The sequence below is a fragment of the Molothrus aeneus genome, chromosome 23, assembly GCF_037042795.1.
Source record: "Molothrus aeneus isolate 106 chromosome 23, BPBGC_Maene_1.0, whole genome shotgun sequence".
Lineage (NCBI taxonomy): Eukaryota > Metazoa > Chordata > Aves > Passeriformes > Icteridae > Molothrus > Molothrus aeneus.
This window is the reverse complement of record NC_089668.1, coordinates 6,200,467-6,226,837: the sequence shown is the minus strand read 5'-3', so window position 1 is coordinate 6,226,837 and position 26,371 is coordinate 6,200,467. Positions and strand designations below refer to the sequence as shown.

At 60.6% G+C, this 26,371-nt stretch overlaps 1 protein-coding gene across 1 annotated transcript in view; it reads right to left on the bottom strand.

Annotated features, from left to right (window-relative positions):
- Nucleotides 1-21,046, bottom strand: part of SDC3 (syndecan 3) — a 45,213-nt gene extending 24,167 nt beyond the window's left edge. Inside the window, exon 1 of the mRNA XM_066564979.1 lies at nucleotides 20,928-21,046. Coding sequence (XP_066421076.1) covers nucleotides 20,928-21,017 — 90 coding nt within the window. The 5' untranslated portion in view covers nucleotides 21,018-21,046. The remainder of the gene's footprint in view (nucleotides 1-20,927) is intronic.
- Between the last annotated feature and the right edge of the window lie 5,325 nt (nucleotides 21,047-26,371).

The window sequence follows — 26,371 nt, the reverse complement described above, 5'->3', positions numbered from 1 at the left end:
ATCCATCTCAAGATCCATCCAGGATCCATCTGAGGATCCACCCCAAGATCAATCCCAAGATCCACCCCAGGATCCATCTCAGGATCCCTCCCATGATCTATCCCAGGATCCAACTCAGGATCCCACCCAGGATCCATCTTGGGATCCATCTCGGGATCCATCTCGGGATCCATCTCAGGTTCCACCCAGGATCCATCTCGGGATCCATCCCAGGATCCATCTCGGGATCCATCCCAGGCTCCACCCCAGGATCCATCCCCATTCCCAGGATCCAACTCAGGATCCCACCCAGGATCCATCTCGGGATCCATCCCAGGCTCCACCCCAGGATCCATCTCAGGATCCATCCCAGGATCCATCCCAGGTTCCACCCAGGATCCATCTCGGGATCCATCCCAGGTTCCACCCCAGGATCCATCCCAGGATCCATCTCAGGATCCATCTCAGGATCCATCCCAGGATCCATCCCCATTCCCAGGATCCAACTCAGGATCCCACCCAGGAACCATCTCGGGATTCATCCCAGGATCCATCCCAGGTTCCACCCAGGATCCATCTTGGGATCCATCCCAGGATCCATCTTGGGATCCATCCCAGGATCCCTCCCCGTTCCCAGGACCCCAAAAGCGGCTGGGCAGTGTTTTCCTGGAGCCTGGAATGATCTGGGAGCAGATCCAGCTGTCCTGGCCTCCACCTCACACAGCCTCTCCTGGAAGGGGGCGAAAAGCCCAAATTTGGGGTGTCTGGGGGTGTCGGGGCCGTGACTGAGGCAGCAGCTCTGCCAAGCACCACACACAAGGCTCCCAGGAAAACAAATCCAAAATAAAAAAGCAGAAAAAACCACCAGAGAAAGGGGGGAAAAATCTTTCAGCTCACCAGTTGGTTTTCTTTTCTTTTTTTTTTTTTTTTTTTTTGTGTGTTTTCAGATGTAAAATTGATTAAAATAAACCCAGAGATCTGACTGAGCTGTTTCTATTTAGGACCTGAATAAGGACTGGTGAGCCCAAAAGCTGATCTGCTTTGGAGCTTTTTTCCCCCAACCGTATCAGTTGCTCTAATAAAAGATCCAGCCTCTCCCTGGCAGCCTCCTCAAATCCTCCGGCTGCCACAGTTCCGCACGGAAAAACCTCCAGCAGCACGGATTTCTGCTCAGCAGAGCAGCAGCCAGCTCACCCAGCTGCTGCTTCATTTAAAAATCAAAATCAGGAAAAAGGGAGAATTTAGGTTCAAAATCTGCCTCTTTCTCCTGGGTTCTTTGCAGGGCTGGTGGTGGTTTCACCTAAAATATTCCCATAAATTGTGGGAGCCGACCCAGTGCCAGGAACGATGCTGGAAAAGCTGTGGGATGTGGGTTGTGGGCAAAGGGAAGAGCCCAGCCTGGGCTGGAGGGGCTGCTGGGCTGGGCTGGGCTCACCTGGGCCCGAGGGAACAGTGGGGTGGGCAGGGAAGATGAGCTGAGCTGAGCTGAGCTGAGCAGCGCTTTTGGGACGGGAATTCATGGAATCACAGAGTACCTTGAGCTGGGAGGAACCCCCAAGGATCAAACAGCCCAGACACCCCAAAATCCCATCCCTGGAGCGGGGTCCCAATGCTCCTGGAGCTCCAGGAATGTCCCCACACCCTGGGGACCCTGCTGTGCCTGGAATGGCCATCAAACCCCAAACCACAGCCCAGCCCTCCCTGAGCACCCAGCCCCAAATTCCAGGCTGAAAACCCGGACTGGGACAGGCACAGAAAACCTCAGGGCTCTGCCTTTGGTGGATTTTTAGGGCGTAATAAAACCCGGAGAGGCTGAAATGCTGAAATTCCCCATGGGAGAGGCACAGAAAACCTCAGGGCTCTGCTTTAGTGGATTTTTAGGGTGTAATACAACAGGATTTACCTGGAGAAGCTGAAATGCTGAAATTCCCCATGGGAGAGGCACAGAAACCCTCGGGGCTCTGCTTTAGTGGAATTTTAGGGTGTAATAAGACCTGGAGAAGCTGAAATGCTGAAATTCCCTGTGGGAGAGGCACAGAAAACCTCAGGGCTCTGCTTTGGCGGATTTTTAGGGTGTAATTTCAGCCTCTGGGGAGGCTGAAATGATGAAAATTCCCCATGGGAGAGACACAGAAAACCTCAGGGCTCTGCTGTTGGTGGATTTTTAGGGTGTAATAAAACATGGAGAGGCTGAAATGCTGGAATTCCCTGTGGGATGGGCACGGGAGATCCTCTGGAGGGGGTGATCAATTCCTGTCTGAGCAATGGGACAGAAATTCCTGCTTTTCCCAGGAATCTCTAACCCTCAGTGCCACCCCTTTGTCACCCAGGGGGAAACTGAGTCACGAGGCCAATCCTGGCAGGGCTGTGCCTCCTCTTCACAGGAATCACCTCTGGAGTGAGCGGGGATCCCCTCTGCTCTTCCCTACAAACACCAGCACCCCAAAAACGTCCCTGCTGCACCCAGAGCCCGAGCTCACCCCAGCCCTGACCTGCCTCCCCTCCTGCCCACAGCCCTGTGCATAATTCCCCTACTTTTAGCAGCTCCTATCACGGGCTCTGGGACTGGTGGCATTCCCGGATTTCAGGGGGTTCATAGATCCCAGGATGGGGAGGCACAGGGATCCCGGGCAGGACAATGCCCAGGGCACAGAGCTGCCCCTTTCTGGGGTGGAGGGGGTGCCATGCCCTGTGCCAACCTCACAGTACCCAAAATAAAGTGCTTTTTTTGTGCCCTACACTCACCTACAATTATCCCAAATGAAAGGTTTTACACTGGGCTGCACTCAAAATGTGGATTTGGGCTCCCAGCCCAACCCTGGAGTGGGAATGCTGGAAAAGGGCTGATGGTTCTGCTCTCCCTGGCCCCCTGACCCCAGCACTCGGGGTGCTGCTCCCTGTCTGCACAACATCCACGGGGCAGTGTCCTGAAACCCTACAGGAAAACCCTACAGAAAAACCCTACAGGAAAACCTCCAGGAAAACCCTATAGAAAAACCCTACAGGATAATCCTCCAGGAAAACCCTACAGCAAAATCCTCCAGGAAAACCCTACAGGAAAACTCTACAGGAAAAACCTACAGGGAAACCCTCCAGGAAAACCTTCCAGGAAAACCCTACAGGAAAAACTCCCAGGAAAACCCTCCAGGAAATTCCTCTCCCTGGATGCCAGGAGTGAGGTGGGGCAGGGACCTCAAGGCTTTACCCAGGGAGAGCAGAAATGCCCCGACCCCCCTGACGTGCACAGAGCTCCCCCCACCCCAGAGCACCCCCAGTGCCACCATCAGCAGCCCCGAGAAACCGGGAATGTCCTGAGAGGGCAAAGGCCACGCTGCCCCCAGGGTGACACCGCTGCCACCCGGGACACCCAGCCTCTAATGGCCACGCCATGGCTCAGTGCCCACCCCAGGTGCCAGCAGCTCCCTCTGTCCATCCCATAACCTCTGTCCCTCTTGTCCCACTCTCCCCCTGCCCCTCTGTCCCCCTGTCCCTCTGTCCCTCCCGTCCCTCCTGTCCTTCTGTCCTTCCTGTCCCCCTGTCCCTCTGTCCCCTGTCCCTCTGCCCCTCCTGTCCCTCTGTCCCCTCGGTTTATCTCCCTAATCCGATTGCGGCGCCGGCCCTGCCCGCTCTGACCCTCCGGTGAGCGCCGGCCCCAGGTGAGGCCAGAGCCGCTCCGGGGATTACCGGGAATTACGGCCCCACTCAGACGGCGACAGCGGCCACACGGAGCCACCAGAGCCGCGGTGACACCAGCGACAGTGTCCAGCCAGGGGAACCTTCCCAGGGATCCAACCGAGCCAGGGGCAGGAGCCCTGTTCCCATGGCAATGGCTGCCAGCGGCAGAGGGCAGGGCTGGGTGGGATCTTGGCAATTGGGAATTGTTCCCTGGCAGGGTGGGCAGGGGCTGGGCTGGAATTGCCAGAGCAGCTGTGGCTGCCCCTGGAGCCCTGGCAGTGCCCAAGGCCAGGCTGGGCATTGGGGCTGGCAGCACCTGGCACAGTGGGAGGTGGCCCTGGGCTGCAATGAGCTGGCATTGAAGATCCCTTCCCACCCAAACCACTCTGGCATTCCCATTCCTCAATCCAGGATGGAAACCAGCACCAAAAACCATTGCAGCAAATGGAGAAAAGGAAGGAAAGAATGATTTCCTGGATGGTTCCAGGTGCCCCCAGTGCCATTTGCCACAGGGGTTTGTAGCCTGGCAAGGCCTGGTTGGAGAGGTTTGGGCTCTGCCAGGGTGCCCAGAGCAGCTGTGGCTGCCCCTGGAGCCCTGGCAGTGCCCAAGGCCAGGCTGGGCATTGGGGCTGGCAGCACCTGGCACAGTGGGAGGTGCCCCTGCCATGGCTGGGGTGGCACTGGATGGGGTTTAAATCTCCCTTCCAACCCAAACCATTCCATGAATCCATCATTGCACCATGAATCCATCATTGCACAGCTCCACAAAACCACGATGTTTTTGTCCCCCAAGCCTCGGCCCTGATGTCTCATTCCTGCCGCTCCCAGCTCCCGCCCTGAGCCGATCCCGGCTGCTCCTGCCCGCTCCGATAAGAGCCCCTGAACAATGAAAAGGCGAGGAAAAGAGCAATTCCCGTTTTTTACAGCAGCCCCGGCCCTCCCAGCACCCTGGTTCACGGCAGGAACTCGATCCCACAGATCTCCCAGCACCTCTCCCAGGGAAAACCCTTCCCGAAAAGGCTCTGGGATGTTTGAGGAGCCCCATCCCGGCTCCCTCGGCGCTGGGGAAGGGATCAGGGCGCTCGGGCTCACATTCCCGGCTCGATTTCCAGTGGAAGGGGCAGGACAATGGCGCATTGTGCGCCGGGGAGAGGAAAATGATCTCATGGTGTTGGTGGAAGGAAAGGTTTCAGCTGGAAACGCCTCCGGGCCCGGGGAAACAGCCCCCGTGGAGCCGGCACCGGGAACGCTCCAAAGCCGCTGTCCCCGGAGCGTCCCCGGGGGAACAGCCGGGACTCGGCCCGGGAGGAGCACCAGGGGCGGTCTGGGGACACGGGGACACGGGGACAGAGCCCGGGGACCCAACCCTGAGCCGGCCCCAAAACCTCCTCTGTTTTCCCCTGGTGACTCTGGAGGCACAAATGCTCGGGGGCCACCGCGGTGTCACCTCCTCCCTGCGGGTACAAAGCCATCCCCTCCATGGGGACACCAGCCCGGGGGGAGCTCTCCCACTGCTGGATGCACCGGGACCGCTTTTCCCTAAGGAGACTGGGGGAAAACCGGGATCTGTCCCTAAGGAGCCCCGTGGGAGCTGGGGGTGGCTTTGGGGAGCCAGGGCTCTGTCACTGTGCCAGGGGATGCTCCCCTGACACCGCAGGAGAGGCAGCTGCGGGAGTAAAAAGCCTCTTAACGACCACAGAACGCAATCGTGGGGCATTTCCCGTTTTATTTGGCTCCTTAAGCGCCACTTCATTTGCTGGGATCGGCTTAATTGTGGTCATGAAGGGGGCGAGGGAAAGGCTGAGCTCCCCAGGGATGGGCTAGAGGAGGGTTCCAGGGGCAGATTTCCCGGAGGGAACATCCTCCAGCCCTACAAGTCATTCTCCTTGCCCCAAATCCTCCCTGACGGCTCCTGTCCCTCGCAGCCGCTGCCTCAGTTTCCCCAGCCCCTCCCTGTGCTGCAGTTTGGGGGCACCCGGGACTGCCCCCAGCTCCGAGGTCCAGGAGCAAAAGGAGTGGCACGATTTAGGGGAATTTGCAGCATGGAAAGGGGGCCTGGAGCAGGCAGAGAGGCCGTGCCCTGTCCCTGCAGGGAGGGTGGGCAGCAGGCCCACAGAGCTGGGGGCGCTCTCTGCTTTAGCAGCTTTTGGGGTGCTTTGTGCAGACCCCACCAGTCCCACATGCGGGAATATCCTTCCTGACCTGCTCAGGGTGGACCAGCCTGGAAATCCCCACTGGCTCCCCCCCAGAAGGGGGAGTTCCCCCAAAGGCATCATCCCGACCCCAAATCCACCAGGAAAAGCTTTGCACATGAGGCTGGAAAAGGGTTTTTCTCTTATTTTGAGGGGTGCAGGGAGCATCCAGGCCCAGCCAGGTCACACATCAAAGAGATTCTAGAATCACTGGTGTTGGAAAACCCCCGATGTCGGAAAATCCCCTCAGACCCTGGTGTTGAACCATTAACCCAGCACGGGGCTGTCACCACTCACCCCTGCCCCGAGTGTCACATTCTTCAAATATTTCCAGGGATGGGGACTCCACCACTCCCTGGGCAGCTGTGCCAGGGCGTGACAAACTTTTCCACGAGGAAATTTTCCCTGGTGCCCACCCTGAGCCTGCCCTGGCCCAGCCTGAGGCCGTTCCCTCTGCTCCTGTCCCTGTTCCCTGGAGCACAGCCCGGCCCCCCCGGCTGTGCCCTCCTGGCAGGAGCTGTGCAGAGCCACAAGGGCCCCCTGAGCCTCCTTTGCTCCAGGCTGAGCCCCTGCCCAGCTCCCTCAGCCTCTCCTGGGGCTCCAGACCCTGCCCAGCTCCCACAAACACATTGAAGCCTGTTAACGTGGGGGTGATGTGTTCAGGCAAAGGACAGAGCTGTCCCTGCCCTAAAGCCAATCCTCACCTGGCTGCCCCTAAAACGGTGCCAGTCCCATTACTGGAGGCCCTCCAGGACCTGTTCTGGTGCTGAGCCACAGCTCATCAACCCTAAGAATGATTAATCAGGAATATTCCAGACTCTCACAGCAGATTTGGATCAGCACCGGCTCCCCCTCCCCACAGGCAGGACTCAAAACCGGGGAAAACCCCAAGCAGCCTTTTCCCTGTGCTCCTGGCGTTTCATTAGGATCATCCCACCCAGGGAGGTGCTTTTTGCCCCAGCAGCAGGACCTGGTGTTTGCCAGCTCCTGGGTGTCCAACAGGAAGGAGTTCCTGCCCACCTTCCTCGCGGTTGTCATGGAAATGCAAAGCGAGGTTGATTAAGATGCTGCCAAATCCAGGATTTCCAGCTGGAGCCCAGCCTGGAGGGGATGGGAGCAACCCAGGGCTGGGTTTGGGGGGAAGCCTTGGAGGGAGCCCCAGCCCTGCCTGGGATGGACTGAGGAGCCTGGAAAAGCGCAGCTGCAAAAGGGTTTTTCCATGAGGAATTAACCCCTCCAAGCGCTGAGTGGGATGCACAGGATGGAATCACCCACCCCAGGAGAGGGGCAAAGGTGTCACGGGCAGGAATCCCCGGGGAGCAGCCCCGCAGCTCCATCCCCCGAGCATCTGCGGGGCCGGCAGCGGGGCCGTGCCCGGGGGGGCCGGAGCGGGGACACGGCCGAGCCCGTCAGGAGCGGCCAGAAATAGCCCCGATTTCCATATGTAGGACGGGGCGGCCCTGCCAGCACAGCCACGACCTACTTTCCTCCCGCCCGGCGGGGCCCTGCGCTCCCCGCGGCTGCGGCGGCTCCGCGGGGCCGCCCCGGGGACTCATCCCCAGCCCTGACGGGGGATGCGCGGCTGTGGCTCCGGACCCGGAGCATCCCTGGGGATTCATCCCCAGCCCCTGCGGGGGATGCGCGGCTGCGGCCCCGGACCCGGAGCATCCCTGGGGGTTCATCCTCATCCCGTGGGGGATGCGCGGCTGCGGCCCCGGACCCGGAGCATCCCTGGGGGTTCATCCTCATCCCGTGGGGGATGCGCGGCTGCGGCCCCAGACCCGGAGCATCCCTGGGGGTTCATCCTCATCCCGTGGGGGATGCGCGGCTGCGGCCCCAGACCCGGAGCATCCCTGGGGGTTCATCCTCATCCCGTGGGGGATGCGCGGCTGCGGCCCCAGACCCGGAGCATCCCTGGGGGTTCATCCCCAACCCTGACGGGGGATGCGCGGCTGCGGCCCCGGACCTGGAGCATCCCTGGGGATTCATCCCCAACCCTGACGGGGGATGCGTGGCTGCGGCCCCAGACCCGGAGAATCCCTGGGGATTCATCCCCAGCCCTGACGGGGGATGCGTGGCTGCGGCCCCAGACCCGGAGAATCCCTGGGGATTCATCCCCAACCCTGACGGGAGATGCACGGCTGCAGCCCCGGACCCGGAGAATCCCTGGGGATTCATCCCCAACCCTGACGGGAGATGCGCGGCTGCGGCTCCAGACCCGGAGCATCCCTGGGGGTTCATCCTCACCCCTTGGGGGATGCGCAGCTGCGGCCCCGGACCCGTGGCTCGGAGCATCCCCGGGGATTCATCCTCATCCCGTGGCTCCCGCTGCCCATCGGAGCCCTCAGCTCCTCCACAAAGAGCCCCATGCTCCACAGGCGTGCCCTCCACGCTGTATTTTTAATTTTCTAAACCTTTTTGCAACGCTGAGCGGAGAGCCGGGAGCTTTTCAGGCGCCTCTGGGATGCTCCTGCCTTTCAGGGCTGCACAAACCGATGGGCTTCCGTGTGAACACGGCTTTTTCCATTCAGGGAAAAAAAAAAAAAAAAAGAGAAAATCCAGCCCTAATCCAGCACTGCTGGGAGTCTTCCACCTGCAGGGCTGCACTGGGGACGGCGCTGGGAAGTCCCCGAGGGGAGAAGTGCTGATATTTATTCCCCAACCTGTTGTTTCCCTCGGATATCCGGGCAGGAAGGAGGTTCCTGCCCTTTCCACAGCAGCAGGGATTTTCACAGCCCCAGCCTGCTGTGGAAATGTCCCTTCCTGACACATTTGCTGTCACCTGTCCCAAGCTGCTGAACACTCTCAGCCTTGCTGGGGAATCCAAATTTATTGTTGGAGAGGGAAAACCAAACCCAGCAGCTCTGGGATCCAGCCTGGGAATGGGCGAGGAACAAACAAATTGTGAGGGGGTTTCGCTGCACCTGAGGCCTCTTTTCCCAGAGCAGCTCAGGTCGGCTGAGAGCACCACAGGAAGTGACAGAAGGGAGGGACAGAAATGTCCTGCCCTGCCACAGAGGGGAAGAGGGAGGAGAAACTCTGGGGTCCTGTTGGGGGGGTCAGGGCAGTGCCCAACACGGCAACGGGTGAGGAACAGGGCCCAGAATGCCAATGGTGGGAATGTCAGATGGACCAGGACCCTGCCATGGGAATGGGCACCAGGATCCCCACATGGGAAGGGGCACCAGGATCCCCACATGGGAATGTCAGATGGAGCAGGATCCTTCCAGAGCAACGGGCACCAGGACCCTGCCATGGGAATGGGCACCAGGATCCTGCCAGTGGATTGGGCACCAGGATCCTGGCACAGGCCAGGGGAATGGGCACCAGCATCTCCACATGGGAATGCCAGATGGACCAGGATCCTGCCATGGGCACCAGGATCCTTCCACAAGAATGGGCATCAGGATCCTGCCAGGGGAATGGGCACCAGGATGGGCACCAGGAATGCCCATTCTCCACATGGGAATGGGTCCCAAAATCCCCTCAGAGGGACAGGCACCAGCATTTCCATACAAGAGCAGGTCCCAGGATCCCCACATGGGAATGGCTCCCAACATCCCAGGCCAACACCCCGCAGCCAGGCCTGGCCCAGCCTCAGCAGCTCCACCCCCACAGCCCAGCAGAGCAGGAGGAAAATGAGAGCAGGGAGAGCTCCATGCCAAGGGAATGAGAGCCCAGGGCACCGGGGCTCCCTGGCAGCCTCCAGCAGGAGAAGCTGCTCCTTCCAGCCCATCCTCAGCTGACTCCTCCAGGCTCTGTGAAGAGCAGGGGAGATTGTCTCCTGCAGTCACCATCCCCCACCACACACCAGGTTTTCCTCAAATTCTCCACTCCAAGAGCTGCAGGATCCACCTTGTGCTTGGAAAACACCTCCAGCTCTGACACCAGCAGGAAAATCTTAAGATGGGACCATGGAAGCTCTCAGAGCCCAGAGGGTGAAGGAAGCACCCAGAGTTCTGATTTCACACAGGGAAGATTTTCCCGTGGGTTCCATGGCTGGGGTGACCCCACTGGGAAGGAGCATTGATCCCTGTTATAGATACACATTATGATATTGGCTTTTTGCAAATGTTAAAATGGATTTATATGTGTGGTGTTAAAATAACTTTGCTATAAAGACAGAGATTTTGTTTCTGTTGTTCGTTAAGCTCAGTGCAGTAGCTGATATCAGTGTGCTGTGTTAAAATGCCTGCTGGGATGGGATCACACCCAATGCACACAGGATGAGCACACCTGGACAGATCTGCCAACCATCAGCACTCACCGGCTGAAGGCAGGGAGGGCCAGGGCCAGAACTGCAGGGGATGAGAATGGACTGAAACCACAGCCAAGGAATTCACAGGCTCTAAAAAGACAGATCCGAGGAGGGGCCATGTAAAATAATTCCTGGAAAATGTAAACCAGTTTATGGATATGCATAGGGGTCTATGAATATGCAAAGGCTGATGTCACTAAAAGGTATTGAATGGGTACCCCTGAAGATTACAGTGTGCTCTTGGCTCAGTGCCACGATGCACCCGGCCCTAACAACCTTTGCTCTGTGGTCCTTGTCTCCTCTTGTTCTTTATTAAACTTTGCAAATTTTCACAGGAGAGTGAACGTGTTTTTCAGCTTCCCAAATCAAACAAAGCCAATTCCTGAGCCTAAAACACCAACTGACCCCTCATTTTCAAGTCCAACCACCCTCATTCCCACCAGCTCAGTTCTTCTCTTCCTTGGCAAACCCATCCCTACACATCAGCAGCACCAGGAAAATGGGTCCCTGCAGGTCCCTGTGGCCACCACCCCCAGCACCCTTCAGCTGCTTCTCCCAGCCCTGCTCCTCCTCCCTGGATTTCCCCTCCAGGAATTTTCTTTCTTCTTTTCCCCACCAGCTCTGAGCTGTGCCAGACAAGCCCCAGTTCCCAAAACCTTGGGGCAGGCAGAGCCCAGATCCACACCCAGTCCTGGACCCTGAACCTCCTCCTCACTCCAGAGCTCGCTCTGCTCCTCATTCAGCTTCTAACCTTTGCCAGAGAGAAAAAAAAAAACAATGCAAAATCACCAAAGCCCTGATTTTTATGCGGGGAAGTGCAAAGCTTGAGCAGGCGAGGGTGACCTTCCTGCCCTGCTGCCCTCTGGAGAAGCAGCGGATTTTTCCTCTGGAAGATCCTGGGTCACAAAAAGCAGCAGCAAAATTCCCCTGCTCCTCGGGGTTTGGCTGTTTTCCTTCACCTCCCACCCCATCCTCACCCTGGGTGAGGGGCAGGACGGGATAAACCCCACTGAGGCTCCGGGAAGTTCCGATTTGCTGTTTCCCTAATTAGGAGCCAGCAGAGGCGGGCAGGAAGCACCGACCCCGCTCCAAAACCTCGAAAGGAGAAGGAACCCAATTAACTTCTCACTGCCCTCTCAGCTGAGGTCAGAGCTGAGCCTGGGACGTGTTTGGCGAGCCACGAGGTCGGGTCTGGGGGGGTTCAGAGCTTGTGCCATCCCCCAGCTGGGCTTGGGGAGCCCAGCCCGGAGCTGTGACCCCGGCTGAGGACGGCAAAACGCTGGGGAAACACACGAGCTGTGGATGTGCAGTTTGGCTTCTCTCTTTTCTGTTTTTTTTTCCCTCTCCTCTAATTGCTGCTGCTATTTTAACAGAGCCAGGCATTTCCTTGACGATTCACAAGGCCTATAAATGTTTGATGTCCCTTTCCCTCCACGCTCAGGCAGCAACTTCTGCTGGGGATTGGGGGAAGAAAGGCCCGGATTGGAGCAGCGGGATGGGACAGCGGCTGCAGGGGGAGGATCCAGCCCCGGATCCACATGGAAAGGCTCCATCACACCCCTGTGCTCCTGTCCTCTCCTCCCCCCAGTTCCTAGAAGGAGATCCCACTGCCCAGCCTCCGTGCAATATGGCTTTGTGCTGCAGGAGCCTAAATATAGAGCCTAAACCCTCCGGGGGCTTTGCTGCGCTCCGAGGTATTTATAGCTGCAGGCAAACTCCGGCTGGAGCGTTGGGAGCAGCTGGAATTGCGCCGAGCAGGGATCCGGCCCTGCCCGCAGTGGGGATTTGGGGTTTTGGGGCGCCAGCCCCGCCCGGGTCAGCCCCGATCCCGCTGCTCCCTGACCGATGCAGGAACGTGTGGGAATCCCACCTGTGCCGGGGCTGGGGGCAGATTTGGGGTTTTAAGGCCGAACCCAGAGCAAAGAGGATGAGGCTGAGAGGCTCAGGGCCAGCCCAGCTGCTGCTCTGCGGCTCCTCACAAAAATCCAGGCACCAAAAGAATTGCTCCAGATCCAGTTGCTCCAAAAGAATTTTCTGGCAATGGGGAATTCACCCTTGGAGCATCCAAAGTGGAGCAGGAGGGATGAAATGGTCCCTTCCTGCCAGCCCTCAGTGTCCAGCCCAGCTTCTCTCCCATCCCTGCTCCTCACACCCTGACCTGACCCAGCCCACTCGGCTGCAGGGAGGGGATGGGATGGGGAGGCCCAGGGGCAGCAGCCACTTCTCAATACAGGGATGGGAATGAGCTGGGAGCCAACTCTGCATCCCAATCCCACTGCCCTTCCTGCCCTGGAACCCCTGGCAGCATCAGCAGCTGCCTGGCTGGGCCTTGGGAATGTTTTCATCCAGGAGTTCTAGCACTGGGATCACAGAGTCAGCCTTGGCTGGAGCTGGCAGGAGCACTCAGGAATGTTGAAGTGGGATCAGAAGGAAAATCAGCAGGAAAATCCCTCAGTCAGGTTCCTGGGACTCCCCTGGGATGGTCCCAGGCAGACCCTCAGCCTCACCCCAGGCCAGTGGGACCAGCAGCCAAAAAGCTCCTTGGGAAAAAAATCCCCAAACCCTCACAGAAATTAAGGATTTTAACCAAATCTTGGTACAAATGTGCACAGAACCTGCACAGAAGAGCCCACAGGAATGCTCCTCCCAGATCCCTTCCCAGCACAACTCCCAGGTGCTCCAGGGCTGGAAGCAGCCCCCAAAGGTCCCAGTTCAGCCCCAAACTCCTGTGGGGGCTGGGAGAGAAGGCCTGGAGCTGCTGCTCCCTGCAGCCCCATCCACTCCCAGGAGTTCCCATCTCCTCTTGGGGCAGGGGATCCCTATGGACACAGGGACATCCCTGTGAGGGACAATGTCCCTCCCTGCCCACCCGGCTGTGCCACACGCCCTCTCTCCTTCCTCCTCCTCCTCCTGGCTGCTGAAGAGCCCTTGCCATGGAAAAGAAAAGGATTCAGGATGCTCCAAATCCAGGATCTGCTCCCATCCCGGCACCCCAGCCACAGATCCCACCAGCGTCTTCCCACTGCACCCCTGGGCATCGCCCTGGTGGCTTTAGGGACATCTGGGGGACACCTGGGGACACCCTGCCAGGGCCTGGCCATGCAGAGGGCCCAGCCCTCCAAGGTGGAGGAGGACTAATTAATCCCAATTATTATAAATGATTCTAAATAACTAATCCCAATTAAAGGCAGGAGGGCAAAGGGGGAGAACTGGCTGGGCCACCCCAATAGCAAACACCCCAAAATCCAGGGGGTCCTGCCCAGCCCTGAGCCCCCAATGCTGCAGGAAATGTCCCAGGGCCATGGGGCAGTCCTGGGACCCAGGGTCACAGGGGAATCCTGGGATCCAGAGCCAGAGGGTGATCCCAGGATCCAGAGCCATCCCCTGACCCCGGCATCCAGGGGAGCCCATCCCAGCTCCCACCTGCACCAGTTCATTACTGGGAAGTGAGGAAAATGGCTCCTCCAGGGAAAACAAAGCTGAGGAATTCGGCGGCTCTGGGATTTCAGACCCTGGGTGTCCCAGTGGGATGGGGTTCCCAAATCCCAGAGGAGGCTGCGGGGGTGAAGAGGCCCCTTGGCCAATAAACCCTGCCCAGGATCCCAGTTCATCCCAGTTCCCTGCCCTCGAGCCCTGATGGACCCCCAATATCCCCATCAGTGCTCTCCCTAATTAACACCAGGGTAATTAACACCTGTCAGCACAGAGGGCACTGCCCTGCTGCCCCTGGGGGATAATTAGAGCTTAATTAGCGCTCATCAGAGCCCCCACACACAGCCCGGGCTGGGGGCACCAAACTGGGCAGGAGATGGGAACGATGGAATCCTGGATTATTTCTGGAGGAGGAGAAGGAGTTGACAAAGGCAGCGGTGGCACCAAAGCCCAAAATCACCCCAAAGTCACCGGGACCTCACTAGAAAAGAGACCCTCGCCCTCTGAGCTGCCCCCAGGGGTCCCAGCTGTCTCAAATCCCCCATTCCATCCCCCAGTCCCTGGCAGCTCTGGGATTTCCTGCAGGGCTGGATCCGGGGCTTTGGAGCAATCCAGGCCACCCCAGGTGCTGTCCCAGCTCCAGGAGATCCCCACACCTCCCTCACCTGGCGCTGGAGCCTGAGGGAGAGGGGAAAGAAGAACCTGGATGATGCCATTCCCCCCAAAATAATCCAAAATGCAGGAAAAAATTATTATTTTATCCCACTTTTTCCCATACATTATCCCATTTTTTCTGCTTGGTTTTTATTTGGTACACGGGGAAGCTCTGCAGGGACACAAGGGTCATTCCCAGCACCTGAAAAATTGTGAGGGGCCTAAATTTGCCTTAAAAAAGCTGGGAATGGTGGATTAACACCAAGTGTGGGGAAGCAAAGCTCCCTGTGTGCTCCCAGACCTGCTGTCTCTGCAGGGACACAAACACAGCGATTTTCTGTTCCCTTCCAGCTTAACTTGCAGAAATGAGAAATAAATAAGATTTTTTTTTTTCTCTTTTAAATGCCCGCTATGGCCCCAAACTCCCACTCCCCTGCCCCAAAACACAGCCCTGCCTTGGATTTCTGACATTTGCTGCCCGAGTTTCCCTCCCAACCCCCCCAAACCCTCAGCCAGGCCCCCCCTTCCCTCAGCAGCTCCTGAACCAGCTCCATTCCCCTCCTCCTCCTCCTCCTCCAGAAAACATCATTTTTTTGGCAAACAAAGTGTTTTGCCAACAAGTTGTGCTCCGTGCTGCCTGGGAGATGAGGTTTTTCCCAGCTTTTCCCAGTTTTCCCTGGCTCCAGCCTCCTCCCCCCCACTCCAGGTCCCCCTTTGGGGCTGCAGCCAGGGGGGATTTGCACCAAGGCTCCCCCACATTGAGGTTTCCCCCTTTTTTTCCTAAAATAATCCCAATTTCTCCCCCAGCCGGGGCAGAAGCAGCAGCCCTGAGGTTGCTGCTGTTATTTTTATCTCGAAAGAAAGAGTTTGAGCTGTGGCCAAGCTGTGCTGAGAGAGGAGGGAGAGGCTTTTGTGTGGCCACAGAGATGAAAACACAGCCGGGCTCGTGGGCAGGGCAGAGGGAACATCCCAGTCCATCCCAGCACATCCCAGTCCATCCCAGCACGTCCCAGTCCGTCCCAGTCCGTCCCAGCACATCCCAGTCCGTCCCAGCACATCCCAGTCCATCCCAGCACGTCCCAGTCCGTCCCAGTCCATCCCAGCACGTCCCAGTCCATCCCAGTCCGTCCCAGCACATCCCAGCACGTCCCAGTCCGTCCCAGCACATCCCAGCACGTCCCAGCACGTCCCAGTCCATCCCAGCACGTCCCAGTCCATCCCAGTCCGTCCCAGCACATCCCAGCACGTCCCAGTCCATCCCAGCACATCCCAGTCCGTCCCAGCATGTCCCAGTCCGTCCCAGCACGTCCCAGTCCATCCCAGTACGTCCTGGAGGGAGCTGGGAGCTGCTCTGGGATGCTGAGGTGGAAAAGGAGGTTTGGGTCCCCCCAGATCGGTGCTGCCCCCTCAGCAGAACCACACTCGGGTTCAATGCTGGCTCAACCAGCCCTGAATTAACTTTTTTTGAGTCAATTTTAATAAAAATCCTTGAAAGAACCGGCTCTAAAAATGCTTTCACCTTCCCACAGTCACGTCCCGTTCCTTCCTGACCACAGAAGGCCCCAGAACAGAGTTTGGGGGGCAGGTGCTGCCCCCAGGAGCCTCCTCAGCCTGGATCCGGCCACGTCCCTCCCTCCCGGCTGGAATTCCCGTCCTGGAGCTGCTCACGGAGAGCTCTGCACGAGGAGCTCGCCTTAAATGTCAAATTAATTAATGGGGAGAGAGGGAGGAGTGGCCACGCAAAGCTCCCGGCTCCAGCTCCGCTCCGGGGGAGGGGAGGGACCGGGGCAGGGAGGGAAACTGGGAACGGCACAGGACGGGGAAAACTGGGAATGGCTCAAAATATGGGTGGGAAACTGGGGATGGCTCAAAACACGAGCTGGGAATGGCACAAAACTCAGGTAGAAAACTGGGAATGGCCCAGAGCAGGGGGGAAACTGGGAATGGAACAAAACTCAGGTGGAAAACTGGGAACAGCATAAAACACAGGTGGGAAAATGGGAGTGGTTCAAAACACAAGCTGGGATTGGCACAAAACTCAGGTGGAAACCTGGGAATGGCACAAAACTCAGGTGGAATAGCTGAGAATGGCACAAACCATGGGTGGAATAGCTGGGAATGGCACAAACCATGGGTGGAATAGCTGAGAATGGCACAAACCATGGGTGGAAAGCTGGGAATGGTACAAAACAAGGGAAAGTGGGGAATGGTTCAAAACACAAGCTGGGATTGGCACAAAACTCAGGTGGAAATCTGGGACTGGCTCAAAAAACAGGTGGAAAAGCTGGGAATGATACAAAATATGTGTGGGAAATTGGGAATGGCACAAACCATGGGTGGGAAAGCTGGGAATTGGCACAAAACATGGGGGAGAAGTTGGGAATGGAACAAAACAAGAGGGGAAATTGGGAATGGCACAAAACATGTGGGAAAGTGGGGAATGGTATAAAATATGGGTGGGAAAGATGGGAATCACACAAAATTCAGTTGGGAAACTGGGATTGGCTCAAAACACAGGTGGAAAAGTTGGGAATGACACAAAATATGGGTGACAAATTGGGAATGGCACAAACCCTGGGTGGGAAAGCTGGGAATAGCACAAAACAAGTGGGAGAGGTTGGGAATGACACAAAACTGGGGTGGAAAAGCTGGGAATGGCTCAAACCATGAGTGGAAATATGGGAATGGCACAAAACAGTTGGAAAAGCTGGGAATGGCACAAACCACGGATGGACAGCTGGGAATAGCACAAAACAAGAGGGCGAAGCCGGGAATGGCACAAAACAAGAGGGAGAAGCTGGGAATGGCACAGAGCACCGGGAGGGCTCCGCTCCTCCCTCCACAGCCGGGCGGTGGCTCCGGAGCCCGGCAGGGACCAGCGGGGACCAGGTGACACCCGGCAGGGCCACGGCCCCTTCCTGAGGAGAAACCCTTCTCCAGCAGCTCCCGAGCCAAGGGAGCCTCGGGCTGGCGGGGGAGGATGAGGAGGGAGGGAGGATGCAGGGAGCATCCCCGCTCCCCCAGGAGGGCCCAGCCACATTTGCAGGGCTCCAATCCCCGCTCTGCATCTCCCAAGCACCGAGAGTGCCGGGACTGAGCCTCCAGGAGCAGAGCAGCGGCAAAACCCACCCAGACCGGGCGGGAGGCGAGGCTGGCACCGGCCCCAGCTCCGGGAGAGCCGGGAGGGGCCGGGACACGGGCACAGAACGCACCGGAGCCGGGTTCGAGGCTCCGAGGGCTCGGGAAGGGAGCGGTGCCCTGTTGGCAGAGCCCCGCCGGGCCCGGCAGGGTTTGGTACCCGGCTCACGTTGCCGGGACCGGCATTCCCCAGCCCCCGCTGCCGTCTCCCGGGGCTGCCGCACATCTCCCGAGGGAAAGGAGCCCTGGGGACAGCCGGGGACGCCACTGCTCCCAGGCAGGGGCAGGAGGTGACAGCGGCCAGAGGACCCTGCACCCCTTGGGGACCCATTCCTTTATTTACTGATAAATTTTTTTTCTCAGTTTCTCCATGAAAGAGGAAGGAGCTGGGGCTGAGCTGGACGGCTGGACTGGGAGAGCTGGGCTGACCCTACAAACGGGGCTGGGCTGGACCTTGTGTGACTCCAGCTCACACCAGGGAGATCCAACCCACCCCTGGGGGCCGGGCTGAGCCCTGCAAAGCCGTGACACCAAACCCCAGAGCACCCCCAAAGCTCAGCAGAGACCCTTCCCCATGGCCCCGAGGCCAGGCTGGAAACCAGAGAGCTGCCGAGGCCAAAGCACGGAAATCATCACGGAAATGAGGGTGTCATGTGACCCCCAGCCCTGGTGGGACCCGGAGCTGTGTGGAGCTGAACCCCCCAGATCCCTGCAGGGCAGGGGGTGCTTCACCCCAAAACCCTGCAGGGCCTCTCTGGGGCTGTGTCCCTCATTATCCCTCGGGATCGAGCCAGGGGAGGGTCCGGGGCTGTGGCAGGGAGCAAGGGAAGCCCTTCCACAGTGAAACAGCCCCAGAGTAAATCCAGAGCATCCCCGATCTCCTGCATGCGGAGCCAGGACCTGGCCGGCCCCAGAGCCACCCCTGCAATGCTCCAGGGACCTGGGAAAGGTTGGGGCCAATCAACGCTCTCGGTAATTAAGGTGATGAGCTGATCCCTAAGCTGGGCTCCGACAGCAGCCAGAGCCACAACAAAGCATCCTGAGCCTCACCTTGGGGACCTCAGAGCAGGGGGGCACTCAGGGCTGGCTGCACCCACCCCCTGCATGGAGAGGGGCCTCTCCTGGGGATCTGGGGTGTCCCACGGGGGCTGAGCCCATCCCTGTCCCAGGAATGGCCGATGCAGGAGCCTGGGTGTCCCTTGTCCCCTCTCCCTATGGTCCATATCCAGCTCCAAAGGGATGAGGCAGGACCAGGGAGGAGCCTTGGGAAATCTCAGCCAAACCCAAACCTGTCCACAGCACTGTTGGGAATACCCCACTGGCAGGGACAGGAGCAGCCCCTGTCCCCCGGCTCTCCCACGCTGGCACGTAAAGGGTTACAGGGACTGATCCCAAGGGGATCCATCCCAGCTTCCCCAAAGGCCGGGCCGGGAGGGGTCACGGACTGCCGGAGATCAAAGGGAGGCATCGCGTCCCGGGGACGTGACACAGCCGTGCCCTGTGACACCGGGACAGGGACCCGGCCCCGGGAGCTCACGGGAGCGGTGCCTGCGGGGCTGGGCTCGCTCATCGCGGCTGCTCCGAGCAGCCAGGCCCGCTCCGGGTGCTGCTCCAGGGAAAGGTTCCCTGGCAGGGCCCAGGATCCGGCACTGGGGGAACAGGAATCCCCAAATCCATCCCCATCCCACCGTCAGGGACGTGCCCGAGCTGTGCCAAGCCCCCGCTTCCCTCCCGGTGGCCCAGAGGAGGAGCTGAGTCTGTCCAAGGAGAACGAAGGACTGAAGAGGGAAGAGAGGGGGAGAGGAGAGGCCTCGATCCCATCCAGGTGGAGGCAGCAGCTCCTCCAGCCCTCGGGAGCATCCCTCATCCCATCACCGCCAGCCCGGCACTGAACAGCCCCACAGCCTCCCCTAAACGGACAAATCCCCCCGGGAACGCCAACAGCCTCACCCTGTAACCAGCAACTCCCCAAAAGCAGAAGGGGAAATGCTCGTATGGGGGGGATGAGCACCCTCAGAGCCGCCCCCACAGCCCCGGGGTGCCGGGACACCGGCACAGCCTCACTCACCGCTCAGCACCGCGGGCACCGGGCACGGGGGGAGCTCCCGGAGGAGCAGAGCCTTCCCCGGATCCATGGCAGAGGAATTTCGGGCTGGATAAAGCGCCCTTGGATCCGTGCAAATTCGCCAGAGGCGTTGGAGGAGTGTCTCACGTCCCCTCAGAGACGCCGAAGTTGTGTCTGTGCTCCAGAGGGGCAGCGCTGCTGCTGGGCGAGCCGGGAGAACGGCCCTGGTGCAGAAATGGGGGAGCCAGCCCGGGGCACCCCCAAACCAGAGCCCCGGGAGGAGGGGGATGAGCTCCAGATTCAATGCAGCAGCCAGGCCCTGGGGCTTCTCCTCTTCAAGAGAGGAGGATGACGAGGAGGAGCAGCCTTCCTCCCCACCACCCTATCCCGTTGCTCCCGGGCTGGGAGGAAAAAGCATCCTCGGGCTCCTTCCCGGAAAGCATCCCCCAAAAAGCAGCGCCCCAATCCCCCAAACTCCAGCGCCGGGCTCGGGGCAGGGAGGTTCCCGTGCATCCCTCGGATCCATGGATCCCGGGGGGAGCAGCGGCTTTGGAAGTGCCACGAGCACCCCCGGCCCCTTCTCCTCCGGCCACCCGGAGGGGGAAGAGCGGGCGCTGCCTGCGCAGCCCGGGCTGCGTCTGCCGCCCCCCGCCCCACCGGGGCTGGGGATGCACGAGGGGAGGGGGAGGCGGAGGGGAAGGACGGGGGGGACAAGTTCCCGCTGCCCCCGAGCAGCAGCAGCAGCAGCAGGGGGGTTCCTCCCTCTCCGCCCCTCAGGGTGGTTTTTAAGGCGTGTTTCGCTACGACCTTCAAACGGCAGCAGCCCGCAGCCCCCTCCCCACGGCCGCCACCCTGCCCGGCACCGCCCGGGGGTCGCAGGGGAGGGGACAGCCCCGGGGGCAGCGCCTGCCGGGCTCGGGGGGGCTCTGAGGGCACCGAGGGGCGGCCACGGGGCAGGGGGCGGGGAGCGGAGCCCCTCGGGAGCTGGGGGACCCCACAAGTCGGGTCCCGGTCCCCGGGGCTGCCGCCTCCCGCCCGCTGCCGCCGCCAGGCCCTGCACGGTGCCGGTGCCCCCCCGGTACCGCTGCCGGCCCCACGCCCCCCGCCCGCTGCCGATCCACGCACGGTACCGAGGCCGGTTCCGGACCGGTGCCTCTGCCCGGGGCCGGCCCGTGCACGGTACCGGTGCCACCGCACACACCCCCGCTCCCCGCGATACCGATCTACGCGCGATGCCGGGGCCGGTCCCACCCCCCTGCCCACGGCAGCTCATCCGCGGGGCCGGTGCCGCCCGCTGCCGGTCCCCACTGCCGGTGCCAGTGCCGGTCCCCGCTGACCCCTCCCGGTGCCGGTCCCCGCTGACCCCTCCCGGTGCCGGTCCCCGCTGCCCCCCGCCCTGCACCGGTCCCCGCCGCTCCCCTGGCGGTGCCGGTGCCGATCCCTCCCCGCAGCCCCGCTCGGTGCCGGTCCCTGCCGCCCCCCTGGCGGTGCCGGTGTCCCCCGGCCGTGCCCCCGCCGGTGCCCCCGCACTCACCAGCGCGGCGCGGGCGCTGAGCAGCAGCAGCAGCAGCAGCGGGAGGCTCCGCAGCCCCCGGGGCGCCGGCGGCGGCACCTCCCCGGGCATCTTCCTGCCGCAAGGACGCTGCCGGCGGCGGCGGGAGGCGGCGGGAGGCGGCGGCGGGGGCGGGGAAGGGCCTTTGTTGCCGCCGCCCGCGGGAGGCGGGCGGTGGGTGCGGGCGCTGGGTGCGGGGCCGCCGCCGCCGCCGCGCCGCCCTCCCGGCCCCGCCGCGCCCCCCCCGCGCCGCCGCCGCCCCGCCCCGGCCCCGCACGGCCCCGCACGGCTCGGCCCGGGGACAGCGGGAGGGGACGGGGGAGGAGCCTGGGGGGGACCGAGGGGGGCTGGGGTGGATTGAGGGGTCCTGGGGTGGATGGGGGGAGCTTGAGGGGACTTGGGACAGATGGGGGGGACCTGGGGTAGATTGGAGGGGACCTGGACACATGGGAGGGGTCTGGGGCAGACTGGGGGACCCTGGGGTAGATGGGGGGACCTCGGGGGACAGATGGAGGGGGGGTCTGGGAAAATTGGGAGAACCCTGAGGTGGATGGGAGGAGTGAGGGGGACGTGTGGGGGCAGGTTGGGGAGCCAGGGATAGATGGGGGTGACATGGGGTGGATTAGGGAGACCACGGGGACATCTGAGAGGGGTCTGGGGCAGACTGGGGGACCTTGGGAGGGCAGAACTGGGGGGCGTGAGGGGGATTGGGGTATATTAGGTGGCTGTGGGTTAAATGGGGGGAGCCTGATGGGAAGGGGGCACCTGGGGCAGACTGGAGGGTGAGCAGGAACAGATGGGGAGGGATCTGGGGCGGGTGGAAGGGGCTGGGGCAGATGGGGTGCACTGGGATGGGTGAAGGAGTACACCGGGGCAAACTGGGGGCAGCCCGGGGTCTGGGGGGGATCCGGGGCACATCAGGGAGATCCAGGGGGAGGTGGGAGGGTCTGGGGGCACCCAGGATTAGATGTGGGGAGCCCAAGGTGGTGTTTGGGACACCTAGGGGGTACTCGGGGATAGATGGGAGGGAAAACCTTCGGGCATTCCGGGAATCGCTCCCGGGCCGACAGCTGAACCGGCCTCAGTTTCCCCACTCAGAACCCGGGAGGGCGGTGGGATCAGAGGGCGGGACCATGACGGTGACACCCCCACACCTGCGGGACCATGACAGTGACACCCCCACACCTGTGGGACCATGATGGTGACACCCCCACACCTGTGGGACCATGACGGTGACACCCCCACACCTGCTGGGTGTCCCGGGAGTGGCTCCGCTCTGAATTTGGGTGTTTGGTCACCCCTGGGGGTGGTGAGGCTGTGGGTGGGATGGGATGGGAAGGGATGGGATGGGATGGGATGGGATGGGATGGGATGGGAATGAGCCATTTCCACATGTGAATTCCTCCTTTCCTGTCAGGGGCCTAAAAATAGACTGGGACTCTCCTAAATCCCCTCATTTACCCCCAGAATACAGCCCGGGAGGGGCTCAGGGTAGGGCAGGGAGGTTACTGGAACAAAGGAGGGAAAATCAACAAAATTCAGCCAAAAATGGAGCTGAACCCCCTCGGGCTGGGAGAGCAGGGACTCGGCTCCCCACAAATGCCCCCGAGGATCCTCCCACTGCCCCAGGACTGGAAACTCAGGGAACACCCGGGGGGGAGTGGGAAACATCGGGGGGGCTCTGGGGGCCCCCACCTGAGAGACTCCATTGGGTTTTAATTGTCCTATAATTAGCAGAATCCAAATTAATTGTTTTTAAAGTACATTTATAGAATGAGTGAGAAGTGGGAAGGGAGGGGCAAAACCCAGGGAAAGGTGGGGAGGGGCTGAAGGTGAAAAGGGGTCCCAGGGACACCCCAGGGACACCGGGGGGGTCCCAGAGTGGGGGGATCCCCGGGACAGTGGGGTGGTCCCGGAGCAGGGGGTGCCCAGAGAGGGGGTCCGGGGGTGTCCCTGGGGCCATGGGGGATCCGGGGACAGGAGGTGGCTTTGGGGTGGGGGAGTCCCGCGGACACCGGGGGGGACTCAGGGACACCGGGGACACCGAGCCAGGGGTGTCACAAGGCAGGGGGGACCCGGGGACACAGGTGGGTGCCATGCAGGGGGGATCGTGGAGCAGGGGCCACCGGTGCTGGAGGGTCCCAGGGATGGGGGTCCCAGTGCCAGGGATGTCCCCAGGCAGGGCTGTTGACCCAACACAGAGGGTCCCGGTGCCGGGGTGTCCCCAGGCAGGGAGGTGTCCCCAGGCAGGGTCCCCGGGCAGGGCTGCTGTCCCCACTCAGGGTCCCGGTGCCGGGATTTCCTCAGGCAGGGCGGTGTCCCCAGGCAGGGCCGCTGTCCCCACTCAGGGTGCCGGGGTGTCCCCACACGGGCTCCGCTGTCCCCACACAGGCCCCGCCCGGCCCGGGCCCGTTGCTGGGCCTGCACCGCCCCGCCGTGGCCGCCGCCACCCCTGCAGGGACCGGGCCAGGGCCGCAGGGTCCCCGCGGGTCCCCAGCGAGGGGTGGCACCCCAGGGGTGGCCCCTGAAGGCTGGCGGGGCTTTGTGGGACCCCACAGGAGGAGCTGGGGGCGGGCGGGGGGCGCTGCCAGCGGGGCCTTGTCCCCCCGCGGCCGCGGTGACAGCGGCAGCGCCGGTCCCCTGGTGTCCCCTCGGGTCTGGGCAGAGCGATGGGACAGGGGGTGGCACAGGGATCCCGGCTGAGGGGACAGGTGCCTTCAGATCCCTTCTCCAGCCGCAATCACCAGCCGTGCTCAGGAGGGACCGAGGCAGGGCCTGCACGGAGCCCCCGTGTCCTTCCCGGGCCGTGTCCCCTCTGTCCCCTGGCAGGGCCTGCACGGAGCCCCCGTGTCCTTCCCGGGCCGTGTCCCCTGTGTCCCTCAGCACGGAGCCCCCGTGTCCTTCCCGGGCCGTGTCCCCTCTGTCCCCTGGCAGGGCCAGCAGCTCCGATCCCACTCCCCAACTCCTCGGGGTGGGAACGGTGCCAGGGCTGGCCCTGGACCCGCAGGACTCTGGGGAACAAACACAGAGCCTGGGCACGCTCCCTTCCTCTGCAGCCAGAATGGAATGCTCAGTGCTGAATTAAACATTAAAAAATAGATTTATTTCCCTCATTTTCACCGTGTTTGTCCCCAGACCTGCAGCTGACTGAGCTCCACAGGCACCACCAGGTAAATGAGGTGGTGAAGAGCTCAAGAGACACCCAAAGAGCTCTAAAACCCCAAAGTTCAAGTGTCCATGCCCCTGCCAGCCATGCTGGGACACAGGGTGGGCAGAAACGCTGGGCAGAAATGGAGTCAAACCTCAAATCTGCTGAATTTAACACTAATGGGGTGGGAAAAGGTCAGTCCCAGTATGGGGTCCCAGATCAGTCCCGGTGTGAGTCCCAGACCAACCCTGGTGTAGGGATCCCAGATCAATCCCAGAGTGGGAACAGGTCAATCCGTGTGGGGTTCCCAGATCAGTCCTGGTGTGAGTCCCAGACCAATCCTGGTGTAGGGATCCCAGATCAACCCCAGAGCGGGAACAGATCAATCCCAGTGTGAGTAAAGGATCATCGATCCCAGTACAGCATCCCAGATCAATCCCAGAGTGGGGTCCCAGGGGTGCTGGCCCTGCTGAGGGATGGGAATGGGATGTGGGAAGAGTCCGGGCTTCAAACCCACCCTTTCCACATGCTAAGCAAAAATAAGTAATTTCCTGTAAAATGGGCATTTTCTTGCCCTCTATCACTTGGCCACTGACCCTGCCTCCACAAGTTCCCAGATTCATCAGCATTCTCCAAATGTCCCTCTGGAAAAGGGATTTTAAATGCAGCAAAGGGCAGCAAAGGGATAGGGAAGGTCCTGGATGCTGCAAATGGGGGAAGCTGGTGGGAAGGAGAGGCTGATTTTGGGGTTCTGTTCACACAGGGAAAGAAATGGGGAGCTGGAGCTTCCTAAATAAGGAATTGGGGGAATAAGGGAGACCAGGACATCATGGGGGCAGCAGGGGATGAGCGGGGGTAGAACCATCAGATCCATGGAGCAGCCTGGAGAAGCACCCGGGAAAGAATTCCCATTTCCCAAGATCCCATCCAGCCCTGCCCTCTGCCACTGGCAGCCATTCCCTGCCTCCTGTCCCTCCATCCTTGGCCCCAGTCCCTCTGCAGCTCTCCTGGAGCCCCTGCAGGCCCTGCAAGGGCTCTGAGCTCTCCCTGGAGCCTTCTCCTCTCCAGGGGAGCACCCCCAGCTCTCCCAGCCTGGCTCCAGAGGGGCTCCAGCCCTGCAGCAGCTCCGTGGGCTCCTCTGGGCTCTCTCCAGCAGCTCCAAATCCTTGATTTTGGGGGCTCCTGGGCTGGGGCAGCTCTGCAGGTGGGGTCTCAGGAGAATCCCCCATTCCTGTGCTCATGGAGCCTGTTTAGGACAGGCCCCCAGTCCTGCACTTTAAAATCATCTCTGGGTGTTTCCCCCCCCCAAAAAAAACACCAGCTCAGCTCCCCCCTTCAGCACGTCAGACTTGCAAAGACAGAAATAAAGCCATGAAAAATGCCCTTCCCCTGCTCCATCCCAGCCCTCCAGCACAGCTCCAGCCCCTCCGTGTCCTGGTGCCACATTGAAACTCCAAACTCAAATTCAACATTCCATGAACAGCACAGCTCCGAGCCTTCCCTGTGTCCTGCCCTTGTATTGGTGTTCCAATTCTGTGAACAGCAGAGCCCCAGCTCTTCCCTGTGTCCTGGTCCCACAGTGAAGCTCCAAACTCAAATCCAACATTCCATGACCAGCACAGCTCCAAAGCCTTCACTGTGTCCTGCTCCTACCCTTGGAGTGAAGCTCCCAACTCCAACTGAACATTCCATGAAAAGCAGAGCTCCAACTCTTCCCCGTGCCCCTGGATTGAGGCTCCAATTCCATGAAAAGCACAGCTCCAGCCCTTCCCTGTGTCCTGCTCCCACATGGAAGCTCCAAACTCCAACTGAACATTCCATGAAAAGCACTCCTCCAAGCCTTCCCTGTGTCCTGGCCCTGCAGCAAACCTCCAAAGTCCAAAACAGCACTCCATGAAAAGCACAGCCCCAGCTCTTCCCTGTGTCCTGGCCCTGGACTGAGGCTCCAATTCCATGAAAAGCACAGCCCCAGCTCTTCCCTGTGTCCTGGCCCTGGACTGAGGCTCCAATTCCATGAAAAGCACAGCCCCAGCTCTTCCCTGTGTCCTGGCCCTGGACTGAGGTTCCAATTCCATGAAAAGCACAGCCCCAGCTCTTCCCTGTGTCCTGGCCCTGGACTGAGGCTCCAATTCCATCAATAGCACAGCCCCAGCTCTTCCCTGTGTCCTGCTCCTGCTCCAAATTCCAATTCAACATTCCATGAGAAGCTCCAGCTCTTCCCCTTGTCCCCTGGATTGAGGCTTCAAACTCCAACAAACAATTCCATGAAACCCCGAGC